Below are 19,146 nucleotides of genomic sequence, written 5' to 3'. Positions count from 1 at the left end.
GTCAGATAGTTGTGATGAATATGATTTGGGGCCTCCCTCGATGAGTCTAATGACTCCCTGGAGTTGCCCGTAATAATAGTAATAGTAATAACTTGAGCCGATAAAGGAAGTGTCACCGTTATTCTAAACTGAACCACTTATTTAGAAAAAATGAATCTGCTAGTTTCGGACAATAGTACATACCAACTTGTTAACTACGACCCAACCAATAGAATAAAAAAGAAAACAGAGAAACTACTTAAATCAATTACTACATGGTTCGAAGATACAGTCAAAAAATTACTTCTGTGATATGCTTGTTCCCCGAGAATTTATGATCTACCAAAAAATAGACAAATAAAACACACCACTCCAGTCGATAGTATAGACAGCCTGAATTATCACCTAACCAAGAAATTAGCGGCAATACTCAAGGAGTTGGTAGGTCATTCCTCCCCTCCTATATCAGAAACACACAACACTTCATAAACATAATCAAAGACATTACATTAGAAAAAGATGATTTATTAGTCAGTTTTGATGTCTCTGCCCTCTTTACGAATGTCCCAATCAACGACACAATCCTTCTTTTACAGAACAAATTCCCTCCAGATATAACGGCGCTCTTTGTGCATGTATTACGTTCTGGTTATTTTGTATGGCAAATGCTTTCTATCTACAAAAAGAAAGCACAGTCATAGGCTCGCCATTATCCCCCCTATTGCAAACTCTTATATAGAATATTTTGAGCAACATGCTCTAGATTCAATTCCTCTCCTTAAAAACCCAAAGCCTGACTTAGATACGTTGACGATGTTTTCGTGATCTGGCCCCATGGCCACTAGACACTTTGCTTAGCCACCTAAACAAACAACACAAACGCATACAGTTCATAATTGAGATTGAAAAATAGAACACACTTCAGTTTCTAGATACACTTCTCAGACATCTTCCTTCGCTGTTTACTGGAAACTGACACATACTGGCCAATATATACACATAAACTCCTACTGTAAAACTTGAAGTAGCTTAAAAATACCAAAGCACTTTACATCGATTTTTAAAGAGGTCAAGTTTCATGAGAACTGTTACAAAAATAACCTTGTTTGTCTCTATGTATTTTATGCTAAATATTAATGTAAATAACTCTATGGGAATTGATTGAATTTACTGTTTTATTTAAAGTTTCTAGAATATCAAAAACAAAGGCAGTGCTTTGCCATCGGAACTTTGTATAATAGCTATCTATAAGAGCACAAGAATGTTGTTTACAATTAACTGTGTGAGAAAATTGTTTGCGAGCTCTGTGCATGAACATCTTCAAAGTTAGTATCAAAGAGATCCGCTAGTTTCAGAGAAGTTTCCACTGCCCGACAAGACAAGGAAAAAAGTGTGCATGGAGAAGAAAGAACGGGTCGGCTTAACAAAAAAGATCAAGGAGAACTGCCGATTTCTTTGGGGTTTACAGCCCTTGGTGCAAGGTCCCAAGAAGGCGAAAATAAAAGGGGACTGAGCCAAACATCGAGAGGAGAGGCGACCTCCAGTTGCTGGCAGAGAGCAGGCAAGATCCAGTTGCCGAGACAGCAGAGGCAAGCCGCAGTTACCAAGAGGAGAGGCGAAGCACTGTTACTGAAGAGAGCCAGAAGTAGTCGAGCCCAGAGGACCAGACTTTATGGCGAACCCATGCCAGAGGAAAAAATTGGGAGAACAGCCAATGCAAAGTGCCGGTCAGATATCCTAGTGCTGCGGGAAGTCAACCAAAGCCAAAAGTTGCAGAGTGATCTTCAAGCCTGTATGTTGAAACTTCTTGCCTAAGCTTTTGCGTACCGGGAAGATTGCAGTCCAAGACCAAATATTCCGATGAAGCTCCCCTTGAAACAAGACTCTCCAGACAGAAACCTAAGGCTTGAGATGAAAGAAAACCCATAGAGACTTTGATGCAAGACTTTTGGAAATGTACATAAAAGAATGTAACACACTGTAAGTGTGTTACATTCTTTTATGTACATTTCTTTTGTAATCTAGGAGATATGTCAGAGATGGACTGATAAGAAATAGTAATAAGAAATATCTATAAGAGAGTACTCTGATTTGTAGTTAACTGGAACATAAATTGTAAGATAACTTGCCATAGCTAGCTAATTTTTATGAGTAAATTAGTCTCAGCAATTTGATTTTTTTAAGCAGAGAAGTAACAGAGTAATTACATTGTATAGTCATTTAATATTGAAAGGGGAAAGTTTGTTTCTTTATACCGTAAGTATATAAGGATAGGTAGAGAGAGAGTAACCTCACCTCCCTATCGCTTATTTAATGTACTTTTTTTTTTTTTATATAAATAAATGTGTTTTAATTATATGTCAATAGAGTTGCCTGATTGTTTATTTTACAATGCATTGTTCCTAAATAAGCGCGAACTTAAGAGCAGGAAACCCAGTAAGATGGCCGAAGCGTATAGTTAAGTGCAAATAGACCACGAATGTTTGTGTAAAGTTTTACTGAAGGAATTTGTGTAGAGAAAAAGAGAGAGAAAAAATCAACCGGCCGTATTACTGAGCTTTAAGCCAATTAAAAGATACTGGTGGCACAGTCTTATCAAATAAATTTTCTAGTATCCATAGGCATAAAACTCGTAGTACGAAAGGTAGATAAACTAAGTACGCAATAGTAAGAAAGAATAGTGAGAATAAGAAAGGAATATATATAAAAATTAATAATTACGGTATTACAAAAGCGCAGCAACCAAACAGGCTTATAAATAGCAATAAAGAAATACCGTTTACATTACCACCACCCTACACAAAACCTAAGTGTCATTAATACTCTAAAAAACAAGGCTTTGAAGATCTGCTCCAATGAACAAGTGCTGAAAGATGAATTTAAAGTTATCAGCAATACTTTCTAAAAAATGGTTACAGCCAAAACACTATTAACAAAATTCTCTACAAGATCTCAATAAAAAACAAAGATAAACCAGACTACAACAAAACTATAACCATTCCTTACATTTACAGGGACATCAGATAAAATAAACAGAATACTACAGAAATACAACCTCAAAGCCACCTTTAAAGCTCCTGCAAAATTAAAAAGCTTACTCAACTCATTTTTTGATCTTACTCAGATCAAAAAAAATTATTTCTGACTCAAAGTCCAGGTTTCAAATGGACTGGAAATGAAGTTTTTGGAAATGCACTTGCTGCTGATGCCTGAACAATACGTTATGCTGTATGCATAACTGCTTCACTGAGAGGTGACTGAGTGCTGTCTTGGGATTAAAAGTTGCAAGATGTGAAAAAGCTATTCCAGTCAACATTTATAAGATAATCATAATATAATCTGATATCACAGAAATAATCATTAAAAAATTGAATTTAAAGTTCAGAAGTTCATTGTAAAATGCTACCATTTTATAAAGTTGTTACTTAAATGTATATTTTCCTTTTGCATGTTGCAAGAAGACATTTTGAAATGTAATCTCAAAATGCCACTGAAATCTGCATTTATATAAAGAAAATTTATTTACATTAGAAAACAGGGCTTAAATATGTTCACAAGAACTGTAAATTTTGAAAATTTTAATATGATATGCTTTATGAAAACTGCTTAAATGATTGCTGTATTTACACTGTAAAAATATTAAGTGAACTCACCTTAATGTTTAGAACTTGTGAAAGAAAAAAACATAACTTCTACTGTTTTCATTACAAAATTATAAACAAATAGCAGAAGTTATGCATCTTTCTTAGAATTTTTTTAGTGAGGATGAAAAATTACATATGGAAACATAACACTATATATACATATATTCAATATGACACAAAACACAACACAGTATGCAAGACAATATTCACATTAACTTATGGATATGAGAGCTGGGTTTGAAACGAAACAGTTCATGAAAGAGTGAAGACCACAAATATGAGTTTTGAGAAAAATTACGTAAGTGAATAGATTGGCATCAATAACAGAATCATATTAAAAATGAAGATATTAAAAAGGAAACTGACACTGTTAACTAGCATGGTTAGTTAAACAGATTTGAAGAGAAAAACCTGCCAAAACAGGTAGTGCTTGTTTCAAAAATAGCAGAAAAGACCAAGAGAAAAAGAAAAAAAAAAAAAAAGACAAAGATCAAAATACATGCAGTTCAAAGCACATTCAAGATATGACAATATTGGAATCCTAAAAAGTTATCATCATCATAACACTAATTGCAGATATAGAGCATATTGGTCAGTTCCAGTCTCATTATCCATCTCATATCAAGATGAAGGATAAAGTCTACCCAGCCTTCTCTTTCCAATTAGTTTATATGTTATTATGATATTGGATGTTGTTAGCCATTCCATTTACATATTCCATCAAATTTTGTTTGTAATTATTTTTCTTTTACTGATTTTATTTTTAGTATTTTTAAGATATCTTTCTTCAGTTTTATGACTAATAATGTGTATTTTGCCGTTTTTCAAATGAAAATCATTTCACTTGTTTTTATTCTTTGTTTATTGTCAACGTTTTTTTACCACATAATAACGTGGGCACAGCTAAAGTATTGTATACTTTCAAGCATGTTTCTTTTTGTACAATATATGAATTGCATGTTCTATTTATCAGGAATGTATAATCTGCAAAAATTTAAAAGTTTTTACTTTTATGTCTTTTTCTCCTTCATATGACACATTACACATTAAGGATAACTGAAAGTATTTATCTATTCTATTATTTTATTAAGGGTGCTCAAAGCTGTATAACTGAGAGGAAATCTCCACATAGCCTTTAAAGGAATATGAAGAACTGACCAGTTCTTCTTACCTGATGTCCAATGCTCACCTTCTCATGATGCACCCAGTTAGGTATCAACCTGGATACTGAATGAACCAGGATGGGCTGGCAATTTGGGATTTAGCCAACCAAATTGTATTCTTATTAAACCACAATATAAAATGATGGTACAACAAGACAGAATTCAATGCTAGCTGGGGTGTCTCCCAGCTAAACAAGGCCCAGGTTGTTTCCGCCACGGAACCAGGACAAACAGCAAAAAGTCGGCTACTGGAACAAATCCTAAAACGCACCCCAACTCAAAATCAGAGTTCAAGATCAGTACGATCAACATAAAAAGCCTAAATGGCAAAGAAATGGAACTAGCTGAGGAATTGGATAAGTACCAGATCAACATAACAGGGGTGACTGAAACAAAAAAAAAGACAAAAACTTCTGAGATCTTTCTGAGCAATAAATAAAAAATGTTATAATCAGGCAATAACAATCAGGGAAAAGAAGGAGTAGCTATAGTATTCAACACTAAATATGAGGCTTATTTTCTTGAATGGAATGCAATATCAAGTAGAGTGATATTGCATAAAAATGTGCACAAATTCACATGGAGAGAAGAGGCAAGGAATAAGAAAAGTCTCATTGACTATGTTATTGTTGATAGTGATGTTTTCTCCCTGGTGCAGGACACTAGAGTGTACAGAGGATTTGAAATTGGAAGCGATCACTATTTAGTCTTGAGCAGGATAAAACTGAATTTCATATTGAAAAGAGGAGCATGTAAAGAAATTTTTAAAGCAAACAAAAGTTGAAAAGCTCTCAGATGTGAACTGCACACTAAAATACACAAATATCATCATCATCATTATCAAATATCTGCCATTTACCCTCAAGGGGTGTACAGGATATGATAGTACTACATGAAAAAATTATATCATTACTAACTTCCTATCTACAATTTTCCCCCAAATCAGTCTGTTACTTGTCAAGACTCCAACATTATCAGATCTTATATTTCTATCGTATAAGGCACTTTGTACCGTATCAATCCACCTATATCTTGGTCTTCCTCTGGGTCGTTTTGCTGCCAACCTGGCAGAGAACACTTGTTTTGCTAATCTTTCCTCGCCCATTCTGTTTAAGTGACCATACCACCTGAGATTAGCTCTGCTAATGCATTCCTGGATGCTGACAAGTTCTTTCCTAATATCCTCGTATCAAATTATTTTACAACAGAATCAACAAAGCTTGTATGGTAGGAATTCAACTGAATAAATTTATCCACGTCAGCACGGTAGCCTAGTGGCTATGCACTTCGCAACCATATGCCTGGGGAAGGAGTGTCTTAGGTTCGATTCCCGTCGGTGACGTGAGGAGCTGAAGGATCTTCCTCAGCCATAGCCAAGTTAGACAGTCTTGGGCGTGGACAGCAGGGTTTTTTCCCCAGTTTATTCTGGGGTTTTTCATCCCACAAAGCAGGCAAACTGGCCTTGAGAACTCAACACTACAGGCCATAAGATACACCGGGGCATAAGGTTGACCACCTTATCCTGTAAACGGAGTGAGGTCTGATGATCAATGGACCCTCGACACCGCAAGGTAAAAGAGGGTATAAGGAAGATGAGATGAGATAAATTTATCCGCAATAAGACAGAAATTAGTCAGAATACTAAATTAGCTGTATACAAGACAGTGTTCAAACCAATTTTAACTTATGGATCTGGGAGCTGTGTTAGAAATAAAACACTTGACTAAAGACTGGATATGAGACCACAGATATGAGAGTTCTGAGAAAGAATTTGACATGAAGAGATGCCATCAATGGCAATATCATATTAAAAATGAGAATATTAGGAAGGGACTTAATATTGTTAGCATTCATAAAAGTGTTAGCAGAGCTAATCTCAGGTGGCATGGTCACGTAAACAGAATTGGAGAGGAAAGATTAGCAAAACAAGTGTTCTCTGCCAGGTTGGCAGGAAAAAGAGCCAGAGCAAGATCAAGATATATGTGTATCGATACAGTAAAAAATGCCTTAGAAGACAGATATATAAGATCTGATAATGTTGGAGTCTTGACAAGTAACAGATTTGGATAAAAATTGTAGATAGTTTTTCAGGTAGTACTATCATATCCTGTATGCTCCTTGAGGGTACATGTCAGGAATCTGATGATGAGGATTTTATTATTAATAAATATTTTACTTCTAACTAGAGTTTGTCCACAAAATGCCATCGTCATCATCACAAACCATGGGCTCACTGCCTGTTGGTGTCTAATGCCTCCTTCACTATCTTTTTCCACCTTTTTTTTGTCCAGTGCACTATGTCACAGTTTCTGTAAGCCCATTATTCAATACCAGTCCTTTGTGTTGTCTATCCATTCTCTGTATGGTGTACCTCTTCTGTTTACACTATCCATAATACCAAACATGAATGTCTTCCAGCACTCTCTCATTGTGCAGATGTGTCCAAATAATTGCAGCTTCCATTGTATAATATTCTGCATTAGATTCCCCTTTGGTTGTATCTTTTGACAAAGTTCTTATTTGTAATTTTCTGTACCCATTATATTCTTACAATTTTCGTGCAATGAGTTCTGCAAAATTCTTTTTCTTGATTCCTTATTCATTACCCACATTTCAGATCCATACAGTACACTGCTGAATATGCATGTTTCCAGTATTTTTAGTTTCGTTTGCAAGCTGATCACTTTACTTTTCCAGATGTTATCCATGGCCTTCAGATTTGTTCTTCCCTTTGCAATACCGATCTTTATTTCTTTTTTACAGTCCAAATCATATGTCATTTCACTTCCCAAATATGTAAATTGTTCTACATTTTCTATTGCTCTTGTATATTGCAATTATATATTACACTTTATAAATTGTCTTCCTTATCTTTAAATATTTATTCTCATGTGCAAATAGCATATTCATTTTGTTATTCTGGGAAATTTCTATACCTGGATTGTTTAAGGAGTTCCACTGTATTAAGATTTCGTTAAGTTAAATATTGAAGTGTTGGAGACAGAGTGCATCCCTGTCTTACTCTTTAGTTTAGAGACTGTTTTTCAGCCATTTTTTCATTTATTTTTATTTCATTATCTTTGTATGGTGTACCTCTATTATTTTTATTCAATACAGAATATAGTAAAATAATAGGTATATTTATTCCTTGTACTATATCCAACAGTATATATTTTACTCTGTCAAATGCTTTTTCATAATCTATAAACAAAAGATCAGTTTCTGAATTGAATTTTCTTCTTTTCTATGTAAGTAGTTTTTAAAAAACCTACACTGATTGTAGCACCTCCTTTTCTAAATCCATTTTGACATTCTAATAATATTTTTTCAGTGTATAATTTCAATTTTTTCATTAAGTATTCTACTACATATTTTGTAGCATGTACTCAAACTAATACCACTATAATTAGTAGGTTTTGTTTTATCCCCCTTTTTAAATTATACTATACTTGTATTTCATTCTATTGGTATTTGTCCATTTGTATATAATTCACTTAAAAATTTCAATAATCTCTGATTAAATTTTTTTTCCAGCAAATTTATACAGTTCTGAGTTTATTCTATCTTCTCCTTCTGATTTACCATTTTTTATTTTACTTAGGTTGTCCTTTTAATTCTTTCATTGTTATTATATCATTTAGAGCATATTGTAAGTTTTTGGTGTTATTGTTTTTTTATGTTAGTATTATCTGTCCAAAGATCTATAAAGTAATCCAAGAATTCTTTTAAATCTATTTCACAATTTATATTTGCAGTTTCTTTTATAGTGACAAGTAACTGACTAATTTAGAGGAAAATTGTTAACAGACAGTAATGAAACAAGCTTTTAATGTTGCGCTATTATAGTAGACATCCCTTTAGGATACATATGAAATATCTGACAATGATTTATATTTAGTGAAGTTAGCTGGCTATTACAGCCATAATGCCCAACATTTTAAGAGTAATGAGCTTATATGAAGAATATAACAGACCTCATTTTCAACATCTGTATTAAAACATTACTTGAGTTAGGCTCTTGCAATTTTTTGAATGCACTAGTAATTCACTCTGATTTTTAGTGAACACTTCAAAACTAACCATTAACTTTATCTCTAACTTTTGCACTACAGATAGTATACATGGCACTACAACAAAGTAAGACTGACCTTGAATCTAGAACAGATAATATACATTGCAGTTTCACATATGCATATTTAAAGACTCATGTTATGTTAGTCCTATAGGTGAAACAAAAATTTGATGTGAGAGTGTTATGTATATCTTTTGCAAAAGCAGAAGGGCATCTGAAATAAAATAAAAATAATAAAAATATTTTTTATAATGTAACAGATGGCTAATCCTTTTAACTACATATAATACACTCAATCCATATTAACAATGGCTGAGTATCTTGGACTGTCGGAAATGCATATTTTCAAATCTTCAAATTGTCAATTTTGAAAATTTTCAATTGAACATTAAAAGGAATCTTTTCATGTTTTTTTTTTTTTTGGTTGGAAGACCCCAAGTATGAATCTAATCTAGGACAAGAAGAACCTTTCCACTGAAGGCAAGGTAGTCATCTCAAAGAGAAGTAGAGGTTTTCATGTCCGAGAAAATCTGGTCTTTCATCCCATGAGACAAACAGGCCAAAGAATGCATACAACTGAGACACACAGCAGACTATGTAGACAGGATTAATAAAAAAAAAAAGCCATGACAGTCCCCCTTTGATTAAGATAGAAGAGAAAAAAAATTAAGAGAAACAATTTAAAAATCAAATTACCCACGAAGGAGCATGTCCTGTGAAGAGGGCTACAGTATTTTTCTTTGATCCTGAAGCAGATTTGAAAATTCTATGAATACTTTCATCTGAAAATAAAACAAGATTTTATTATCAATGTTACAGATTAACAATATAATATCAATTAGTACAATTTTAAACTATGCTTGATTTTTAATTAAATTCTTATAAAACTTGAATGTTTGAACAAAACACATTTTCAATTTAACACATAACTGGAAAAGTGTGCTCTGGAGACCATAACATGGAATTTTTAAATCTACTTCAAACCACCAAATAAGCAAGACAATAGTCTCACACCAGGCAATAAAATTCATCTTCCACCTAAAGACACTCACAAATATCCATGCTTATGGCAGGATTCAAACCTGCAGTTTGTGTGCTGGACATTGGATACAATATCCACTTAGCCAACCAGGCTAGCAAATGATTCCAAAATGGTTTTGTTCATCCATGATAATATCCAATCTCATTCTGATTATTACACAGAATGATATTTCTTCATAATTCTCCAGAAGTTATTCAAATGTTAAGTGTAAAATTTCTGTAATCTTAGTAACAACTGAATAAATCTCACTCTAGATCCCCACTACAACCCATAAAATAAAGAAAATGAGGATACATAAAAGAAATGATTAAACCTACTATCATTCAAAAGAACACATATGAATTCCAGTTGGGCCACTAACAAAAGCATCTAAACTTGAGCATGTTTTTTTCTCTTTTTTTTTTTCCTCAGTAGATGAGGGAGAAATTGTTCACTGGAGGTCCAAAGTAAGATAACAGATTGAGATCACAATCATCACACATCCTTTTTAGGAATGTGAAAAAATGATAGGCTTAGGCAAAAACAATGATAGAAGAGGAATGTCATGCTAAATGGGTCATCACCCAGTTAAACAAGGCCCTCACTGTTTTCTCATTCAGAAACTAGGGAAGACAGTGAAAGTGTACTACTGCTAGAACTAACTGAAACTTGACATTGCAGAATTCAAGATGGCTACCATCAACATAAGAAATATCAATGGAAAAGTGGAACTTGCAGATGATTCACATAAACATAATTAGTATTATTGACACAGATAAGACAAAAACAGCTGAGAATTCTCTAAATAACAACCACAAGATGTTATATTTAGGCAATAATGATCAGGGATCCCCCATGTGGTGAATTGGGTTAAAGAATAGTCCCAACATAGCCTATGCATGTCGTAAGAGGCAATTAAAATGGGTACCCAGTGTCTGGGGGGGGGGGGCAATGGGCTAACAACCCATTCCTGTAAAAAAAAATCTCTTGTTAAGAAAGCTGAACTATTGTTTCGCAAGCTAAAACTCAAAGAGTTGAAGAATGATGAGAAAGAAAGGATTAGCTGTTATATACTAACAGCTAATCGAGATTATTATTTTTTAGAGTTACTTATGCTTGTGGCCCAAGAGAAAGTTCTACTAAGGAAGAAGTAAAGTACACTGGTGTCCAAAACCTAAGGACAAACACTATTTCTGAAGATTACAACCACAAATTCAGACAAATCAACTAGTGGCAATTTGTATAACCAAAGATTTCAAGTAGAAAGTGGGATAACATTCCAATTTTCAAATTGCAAAGTTATGCTTGTGGCCCAAGAGAAAGTTCTACTAAGGAAGAAGTAAAGTACACTGGTGTCCAAAACCTAAGGACAAACACTATTTCTGAAGATTACAACCACAAATTCAGACAAATCAACTAGTGGCAATTTGTACAACCAAAGATTTCAAGTAGAAAGTGGGATAACATTCCAATTTTCAAATTGCAAAGTTATGCTTGTGGCCCAAGAGAAAGTTCTACTAAGGAAGAAGTAAAGTACACTGGTGTCCAAAACCTAAGGACAAACACTATTTCTGAAGATTACAACCACAAATTCAGACAAATCAACTAGTGGCAATTTGTACAACCAAAGATTTCAAGTAGAAAGTGGGATAACATTCCAATTTTCAAATTGCAAAGTGGTAGCACTCAACAGGATAAAAGGCAAAAGGCTATGATAAGCAAATTGTATTTGAAGGAAACTTTTTTCATGAAGGATTAAAGTTGCAAACTTGGATGTCTTACAATGTCTCAAAGACATTGTTATTAAGATCAGTGTTTCTCAATCGCCGGGCCTCGGCATCAATTATACCAGGCCGCGAGAAGTTCTCCTGGAATTTGTCATTTTAGTTTTCTAAGCATTTTACACGAATAAATATTTTATAGTGAAAATATTCTGAGGAGAATAATATTTGTGAATGTGTTGAAAAGCTCAGACCCAGAAGACCTAAATAACATTTGTGTAGCAAATGTCACTGACCAAGCCGCAGATTTTTAAACATGGAAGTATTTGTGAATTATCGTTAATTTTCACACATCGAAATCTTTCAACATTCGAGAAAGGGAATGCTGCTGTTTATGACTGGTCATAAAAATTGCCTGCGAGCCAATTACAACAATCGGCGGCGTATCCTCTGTTCTCAAAACTAAGCGAAATAACATCTGTGTTGCAAATATCAGTGATCAATCAGCAATGAAGTATAAAGAAAATTTTTCCACTGAAATTGAAAATCAAGGTAGTCTGCACCCGGTTCTCAAATCTAGTAATACTGAATACTTTCTTCGCAAGCTCGTATTGTAGTGTGTAAGTGCTTGTTTTGAAACTGGAGTGCTGTGATTATTTTAAAAGTAATAGACCTACAGATTTAAATGTTAATATGAATAAGAGACAAGAGACTTTATTTAATTTTGGTGTTAAAAAATCTCGTATTGAAGGTGTTTATAATGCAACAAATAGTGATTCATCTACCTCAAGCCTACAGAGTGAACTCCAGGATGTGTAAAAGGAGGGGAAAACTACCAGCACACAGGAGAAAAAGTCTGCATTCACTCATATGTATAATAATATAAATTTTTAGTGATCAGAATGGAACATGTCATTGAAAATCAGCACAAATTAATTTAATGACGTTGGTCTCACAAAGGTTGAAAACCACTAATCTAGATGATTTTATGTGGGTAAGAATTATTGATATTTCTATGCTGAGAACTTGCAATCTCACATAGTGTTGTATCCAGGCCCCAGGCAGAGTTTCAAACCAATGAAATGTGTTTCAGATATTTGCTAAGAGGTCGCCCTCACTCTACCATGGAGTATGAAGACAGATTTTTGGTTATAACAGCAAAACATAATCAATGCACCATGGCAGATCAGCTGCGACAAGTAGGCCTATATGCCCGAAGACCTATAGTCTGCATCCCTTTATCCAGAGCTCATTGTAGAGCATGTTTTCAGTGGTGTTGTATCCATAAAAACTGGACAAGACACCAATAGGTTAATGAAAGTCATTTTAATCTTTCCTCTGATTCTAGAAGACATTTGATCTGGCATGAAAGTGGTACTGCCTACCATCATTAGAATGTTCTTGAAATGGATAAATACGGCAGTGCTGGAGTCATGGTGTGGGGAGGCATCCTAATTAATGGATGCACCATGTTACAAGTGCTGGAAAGAGGGACTATGAATGGTGAATGATACTGCAACGAAGTTCTTCAAAGTCATGTTTAATTGTTCCGTGGTGCTGTAAGTGAAGAATTTTGATGGATGACAATGCCACACCACATCATACACAAGCAATGGTGACACATCTAGAGACAAGATATTAATCAAATCAAGTGGCCAGCATGCTCCTCAGATCTCAACCCCATAGAACAGATTTGGGATGCAACATGTAGATGCATTGCTGCTTGAAATTCCCTTCCAGAAAACAAACAAACTCTGAAGGAGGAGTGGACCAGTTTACCTCGAGAACTCCTGAATCACTTGGAGCTAAGCATGGTACGACATTGTGAGAGCTGCATTGCAGTTCGGTGTTGACATATTCCATACTGAAATGTCACTCTTCATAGTTTTCTGTAAGTACTGTACATTATTTCCATAACTACATCCTTGAGAAATTTGTAACTTTTGCCAAAAACTTATTGCAATTTAATTGGAATGAAATTTTATAACACTTTTTTTTGTGTAATATAATTTATTAGTATGCTGGTAATAAATTTATGTCCACATTTGGCTGTAGTCATGAAAATGTTTTCATATACAGGTAAAAATGTAGTTCATCCTTAGCTTTTGGACACCAATATAGAAGATTTCTGAATCATTAGTAAAGGCAGCTGAGAAAGTAAAAGTTGGTTGAAGATCTTAACAGTAGAGTAGAAAATGTATACTCAACATTTAGGAAGGTGCCGGGAAATTTTAAGAAAATAGAAAAACAAATTGTAGGTTATGTGTATTAAACTTTAGGAATGAGCAATATGGTATTATTATATCAAGTTCTTAGTTAAATAAGTTTCTTTTTTGTATGTTGTGAGCAAGACGTTTTGAAATGCTATTTTAATTTTTGGCTACTCAAGTCTTGTTTAGATGTAAAATAAATCTATTTAAATTAATTTTTAGAGGTTAGTTTTAATTTTGTGAGGGCTGTCAAAAGTTTTGTAACAGTCATGCTGTTTATCTAAACAAACATTGTATACAAAATGAAGCTGTCGATTACGAGAGAAGTAAAAGTCATCACTATATCATCGGAAGTGATTAAATGTGCTTACCTCAGTGCATAAAAGATTCGTGAAAAGAAGAAATGTTATTAACTCTACTAGTTTCATTTTAAAATTATAATTAAATAAACTTTCATGCAAAATGAAAAAAACTCATTTCAAGCACAGCGACAAAAGCAGTAAATGGCAGAACCCAACAGTGGTGAAGAGTAAGTTTATCTAATGTGTTTCCGAGCATTTGCAGGAGTAAAGAACATTAGGGAGCGTTGCTAAGTGTTCAAATGTTCAGGAGTAGGAAAGGCACAGAGCAGGATTAAAAATGTGCAGTTTCTATGTCTTCAATATATGAAGGCTGAACAGAAATTAGAAGAGTAAGAAATGAAAGACAGAGAGAATATCTTTTCATAAAGAGATAAGCAAAGTTTTTGAGGTCATTAATCCACACAAGATTTAATTCAGCTAAAGTGAAAGGAACTTTACTGATTTCCAGTTTCATACAGAAATAGGCCCAGTAAAGCTTGATGTTTTAGGATTCTCAGTCTTAGAAATAATTTGATACTGTTATGGTTTTGGTTTTCTTTAGAAGTTTTCATATAAAAGACAAAGTTGTTCTGAAGTGATAAAACTGTTAAGATTTTTAGTAATTATTTCTTCAATGGATTATTACTGATGCCTTCATACAGAAAGTGAATTTATTCCAAAGATACAAAATCGGCAATAAGGTGTTTAGTACTTTACTCAGTGGAGCTTGTTACGTTCATATACACAGTCTTGCCATAAGTACTGTTACAACTTCTGCACATCCCCAGCATTGCTCAAACCCAGTTCTGTTAGTGACATGGGCACAGCTAACATTTGCAGGTTTATCAGGTGAGAGAGAGAGTTGTTTGGTTTATGCATGCATTGGGGAGATTATGAGAATCGTCTAATTGTAATAGAACTTCTCAAAGTTGGAATGTAGTAGCCTGTTTTCTTCTTCTTTGCTTCCAGTATTAGGCAACTGTTTGCCTGTAATGTTTTCAAGGGTTTAAAGAATCTTCTTGACTGCTATCCCTTCGGTTTATATTTCCAGGCAATATTTAGCCACCTATCTTCATTCATTCTTTCTACACAGCTTTTCCAGTTCTTTCTAAAGTTTGAGATGTATTCCTGTATGTTAATTATGGATAACTGTTTTCTTACAAGGGGGGTCTAAAAAGTTCTTGGCTTAACAATGAAAAAACTCATTTATAATTTCAAAATTAATTTTATTTTTCAACATAATCTCCCTTAAGACTAATACATTTATTTCAGTGATGCTCCAGCACCATTATCCCACCCCTGTAGTGGTTCTCAGTAAGATCTGCAAAATATCCCACTACAGCAACAATCACCTCTTGATTTGAAGAAAAACCTGACCAGCAAGGAAGAGTTTTAGTTTTGGGAAGAGATAGAAGTCAAAAGTAGGAGCCAAATCTGGGGAATAGGATGGATGTTCCAACAATCCATAGTGCAGATCCCTTAATTATCCCATTGCCAAAACACCTTTGTGGGCAGGTGCATTATCCTGATGAAAGATGATTTTTTTCTTCTGCAAACCGGGTCCTTTCTCACGATTTTTTTATCTAGTCTGGTTAAAAGATCAAAATAATATTCCCCAGTTATTGTTTTACCCTTTTCAAGATAATTAATAAACAAAATGCCTTTAGCATCCCAAAACACCATGACATGCCATGACCTTTCCTGCTGATGGAACTGACTTTGTCTTCTTTGGTGCTGAACAATCGGCTCCTGTCCATTGTTTTGACTGCTGTTTGGATTCTGGTGTGTAATGATGAATCCAATCTCACCCATAGTAGTAAATCAACGCACAAAATCAGTTTTATCTTGTTAAAACGCTCCAAACACTGTTCAGAGACTTTCATGCAAGTGCATTTTTGATCTGCTGTGAGCAAGAGCAGCACCCTTCTTGTGCAAAGCTTTCCCATTTGCAATTCTTCATGCAAAATATACCTACACGTTCTTTTGAAATGCCTGTAGTCTCAGCAATTTCACGCACTTTGACTTGCCAGTCATCCAATACCATATCGTGCATTTGATCAATGATTTCTGGTGTTGTTACACTTTTTGGACGTCCTTCAGTTTGATCATCTTCAAGGTTGGTACGGTCACGTTTAAACTTGGCAGCACATTTTTTAATTGTCGATAAGGAAGAAGACGAGTGCCCAAAAACTTTTATGAACTTCAAATGAATTTCTTTTGTGGTTAAACCTTCTTTTACAAAGAATTTTATAACCGCACAATACTTAATTTTAATCATTTCAAGGGATACAGACAATGATTTTACTTCAGACAGCTGTATAAAACAAACTACTTGATAGAATGACTTGCAATTTCACATGGATGCTAATGACAGATGTAGCAACTTATAAAAAAAAAATCATGCCAATAGTGTTTCCATCTATGGTTGAGGCCGAGAACTTTTCAGATCACCCTTGTATTTCTTCATTTCTTGTCTATTCTTTTATATCCTGCAAGTGGTCTTAAGAACTTCATTTCTGCAGTCTCCACTTGTCTTTCATCTCGTTCTACCGAAGTCCATGTTTCAGTGCCATATTTCAGAATTCGTTTGGCTATTGTTTTATATATTTTAGTTGGGTTGTTCTAGACATCTCTACTGAAATGTCTGAAAAGTTTATAACTTGATCATAACTTGTTCTATTACATTGTTGTGGATGACAAATTTGCATCTTTTAATTTCTTTACCTTGAAATGCTATTGATTTCATTTTATTTATCGAGATTTTCATGTCATACTGTTCTATTGTTTTGTTCAATATGCATAGATTTTCTGTAATTGGTCTTCATTTTCAACAAAAATAACTTGATCATCAGCATACAAAAAGCTGATTAATTCTTTGTTTCCTATTTTAATTGCTATGATTTGTTTTTCCTCCATTCTCTTGAAATTTTATATATATATATATTGAAGAGTATTTTGGTGATAATCCACCTCCTTGAATGATAAGACTTCTATTGGTTTAAATTTTTCATTATTGATTTTAATTTTAATATAGATTTTTTCCATTATATTTTCTATTGCTTTGGTGGCTTTCAATTCACACAGTATATTAATTAATTTTGATCTGTTAATTTGATATGCTTTCTCATAATCCAGGAAGGCCATATATGTTGGATCTTCCTTTCCTAAAGCAACATTGTTCTTCTCCAATAATTTCCACGGCCCATGGTGTTAATTTTCTTTTAATTATATCAAAGTATATTTTATAGTTATGTATTTAATAGGGATATTCCTCTGTAGTTTCTGCAATCTTTTCTGTTTCCTTTTTTTGAATATGTTTATGACTATTGCTGTCTTCCATTCTTTTGGGATGTTTCCTTCTTCCATATTCTATTTAGGAATTTAATTAATCATAATTGAAATGGTTTAGAGCTGTATTTGTATAGTTCTGAATTTATTCCATCTTCTGCTTTAGTTTTTTATATTTTTTAGTTTTTCCAATATTTTCTTTAGATCATTAAACTGTATTGGTTCTTCTTTTGTTTCTTGACTTATTACTTGTTTTATTTCAATTTGATTACTATTGTTCAGAAGCTGGGTATAGTGATTGATCCATTCTTTTGAGGATGAGCCTTCTAATTGTAGATTATCCTTTGTTTCTTGAGTAATTTTTTTAATGATTTTATAGCTCTTTAATTGAGGTCCATTTATGTCATGCTCTAATCTCGATACAAATTTTTTCCAGTCTCTTGTCTTCTGATTTTTCCTGTTTTTCTCTTCTTGTTACTGCTCTGATTCTTTTATATTCTATTTCCTATGGTTCTGTTGATTAACCATTTAAGGTACATTTCTTTTTTTTTTTTTTTCTTATTAAGGATTCTATTTCTGGGTTCCAGGTTCTGAATCTTTTCCTTTTTCTTTGCAGTTTTGTTCCTATGTCTTCATATGCTGCTTGTTTTACTATTTGTTTGATATTTTGCCATTCATTTTCTATATCTTCGTTTATTTTCTTTGGTTTGGAATCTTAAATAGTACTGATTAATAATGGTCTGAGTCTGGCTTGTTGTTTTCAACATATTTTCAATATACTTGGGATCAGTAGGAGGTTTGTGTTTCAGACTATTAACAGTTATAATGATACAGAAGATGTATGTGATTGCCAAAGAACAAGTCGACCACACTGCGTTAGGACACGACAACTTGTGAGGGCTGTGAAGGCACGTCTTCACCATAATCTTATAAGAATGCAAAAAGTGATGTTGCAAGAGATGAACGTTTTGCAGAGATCGATGTCAGATGTTCTAACTAATGACATGGGGGTTAGAGCCTACCATCGTTTTACTGAACACTTCCTAACACCACAACTTTTGTGTGAATAGGGTGATAAAATCAAAAGGCACTTCTCATAGAGTACACAAACAACAGACATAGAGATATCCTCTTCACAGATGAGATTTTCACCATTGAAGAGTCGTTTAACTGCAAACGATCGGATATATGTCCCAGATGGTCGAACAGCATGTGCCACAGCACCCAGGATTCAGAAAGGTCATCACCCTGCATCAGTGATGGTTTGGAGTGGGGGGGGGGGGGGAGTTGTATTTCTGTGATACCATGTGTGTACTATGCTGGAATCTGTGGTACAGCCCCTGAACAAAAACCTTGTTTCATAGTAGGCAGCGGACCTTCGAACAGGACTCAGCCTCTATACACAATGCAAGGACCACACAATAGTGGTTAGAGGTGAATGTGCCTGACCACATGTCACCATCTGGAGGTGCTGATCTGAATCCACTGGATTTCCAATTGTAGTTGGAGCTTGAGAGAGAAGCCTGCAAGAAATGACACCTCAGCATCACCAGCCTGAAGGTGGATTTGGAGCAAGCAATGGCAGTATTTCTGTTGGATGTTGTGCATGCCATCATCAATATGTGGGTGGGTGTGCGTGAAGGTAAAAGGAGGACATTTCAAACATTCAGTGCTGAAAGCTGTAAATGATTTACTGATAGATTAAAG

The 19,146-nt window shown here is 34.2% G+C and overlaps 1 protein-coding gene across 1 annotated transcript in view; it reads right to left on the bottom strand.

The window, feature by feature from the left end:
* VhaAC45 (Vacuolar H[+] ATPase AC45 accessory subunit) overlaps window positions 1-19,146 on the bottom strand; it is a 240,993-nt gene that overhangs the window by 101,549 nt on the left and 120,298 nt on the right. Inside the window, exon 5 of the mRNA XM_090411994.1 lies at window positions 9,555-9,640. Coding sequence (XP_090268120.1) covers window positions 9,555-9,640 — 86 coding nt within the window. The remainder of the gene's footprint in view (window positions 1-9,554; window positions 9,641-19,146) is intronic.

The sequence above is a fragment of the Typopeltis vanoorti genome, chromosome 2 (assembly GCF_054136105.1).
Source record: "Typopeltis vanoorti isolate ZY-2024b chromosome 2, IOZ_Tvanoo_1.0, whole genome shotgun sequence".
Taxonomy (NCBI): domain Eukaryota; kingdom Metazoa; phylum Arthropoda; class Arachnida; order Uropygi; family Thelyphonidae; genus Typopeltis; species Typopeltis vanoorti.
This window is presented reverse-complemented; position numbering and strand designations above follow the sequence as displayed.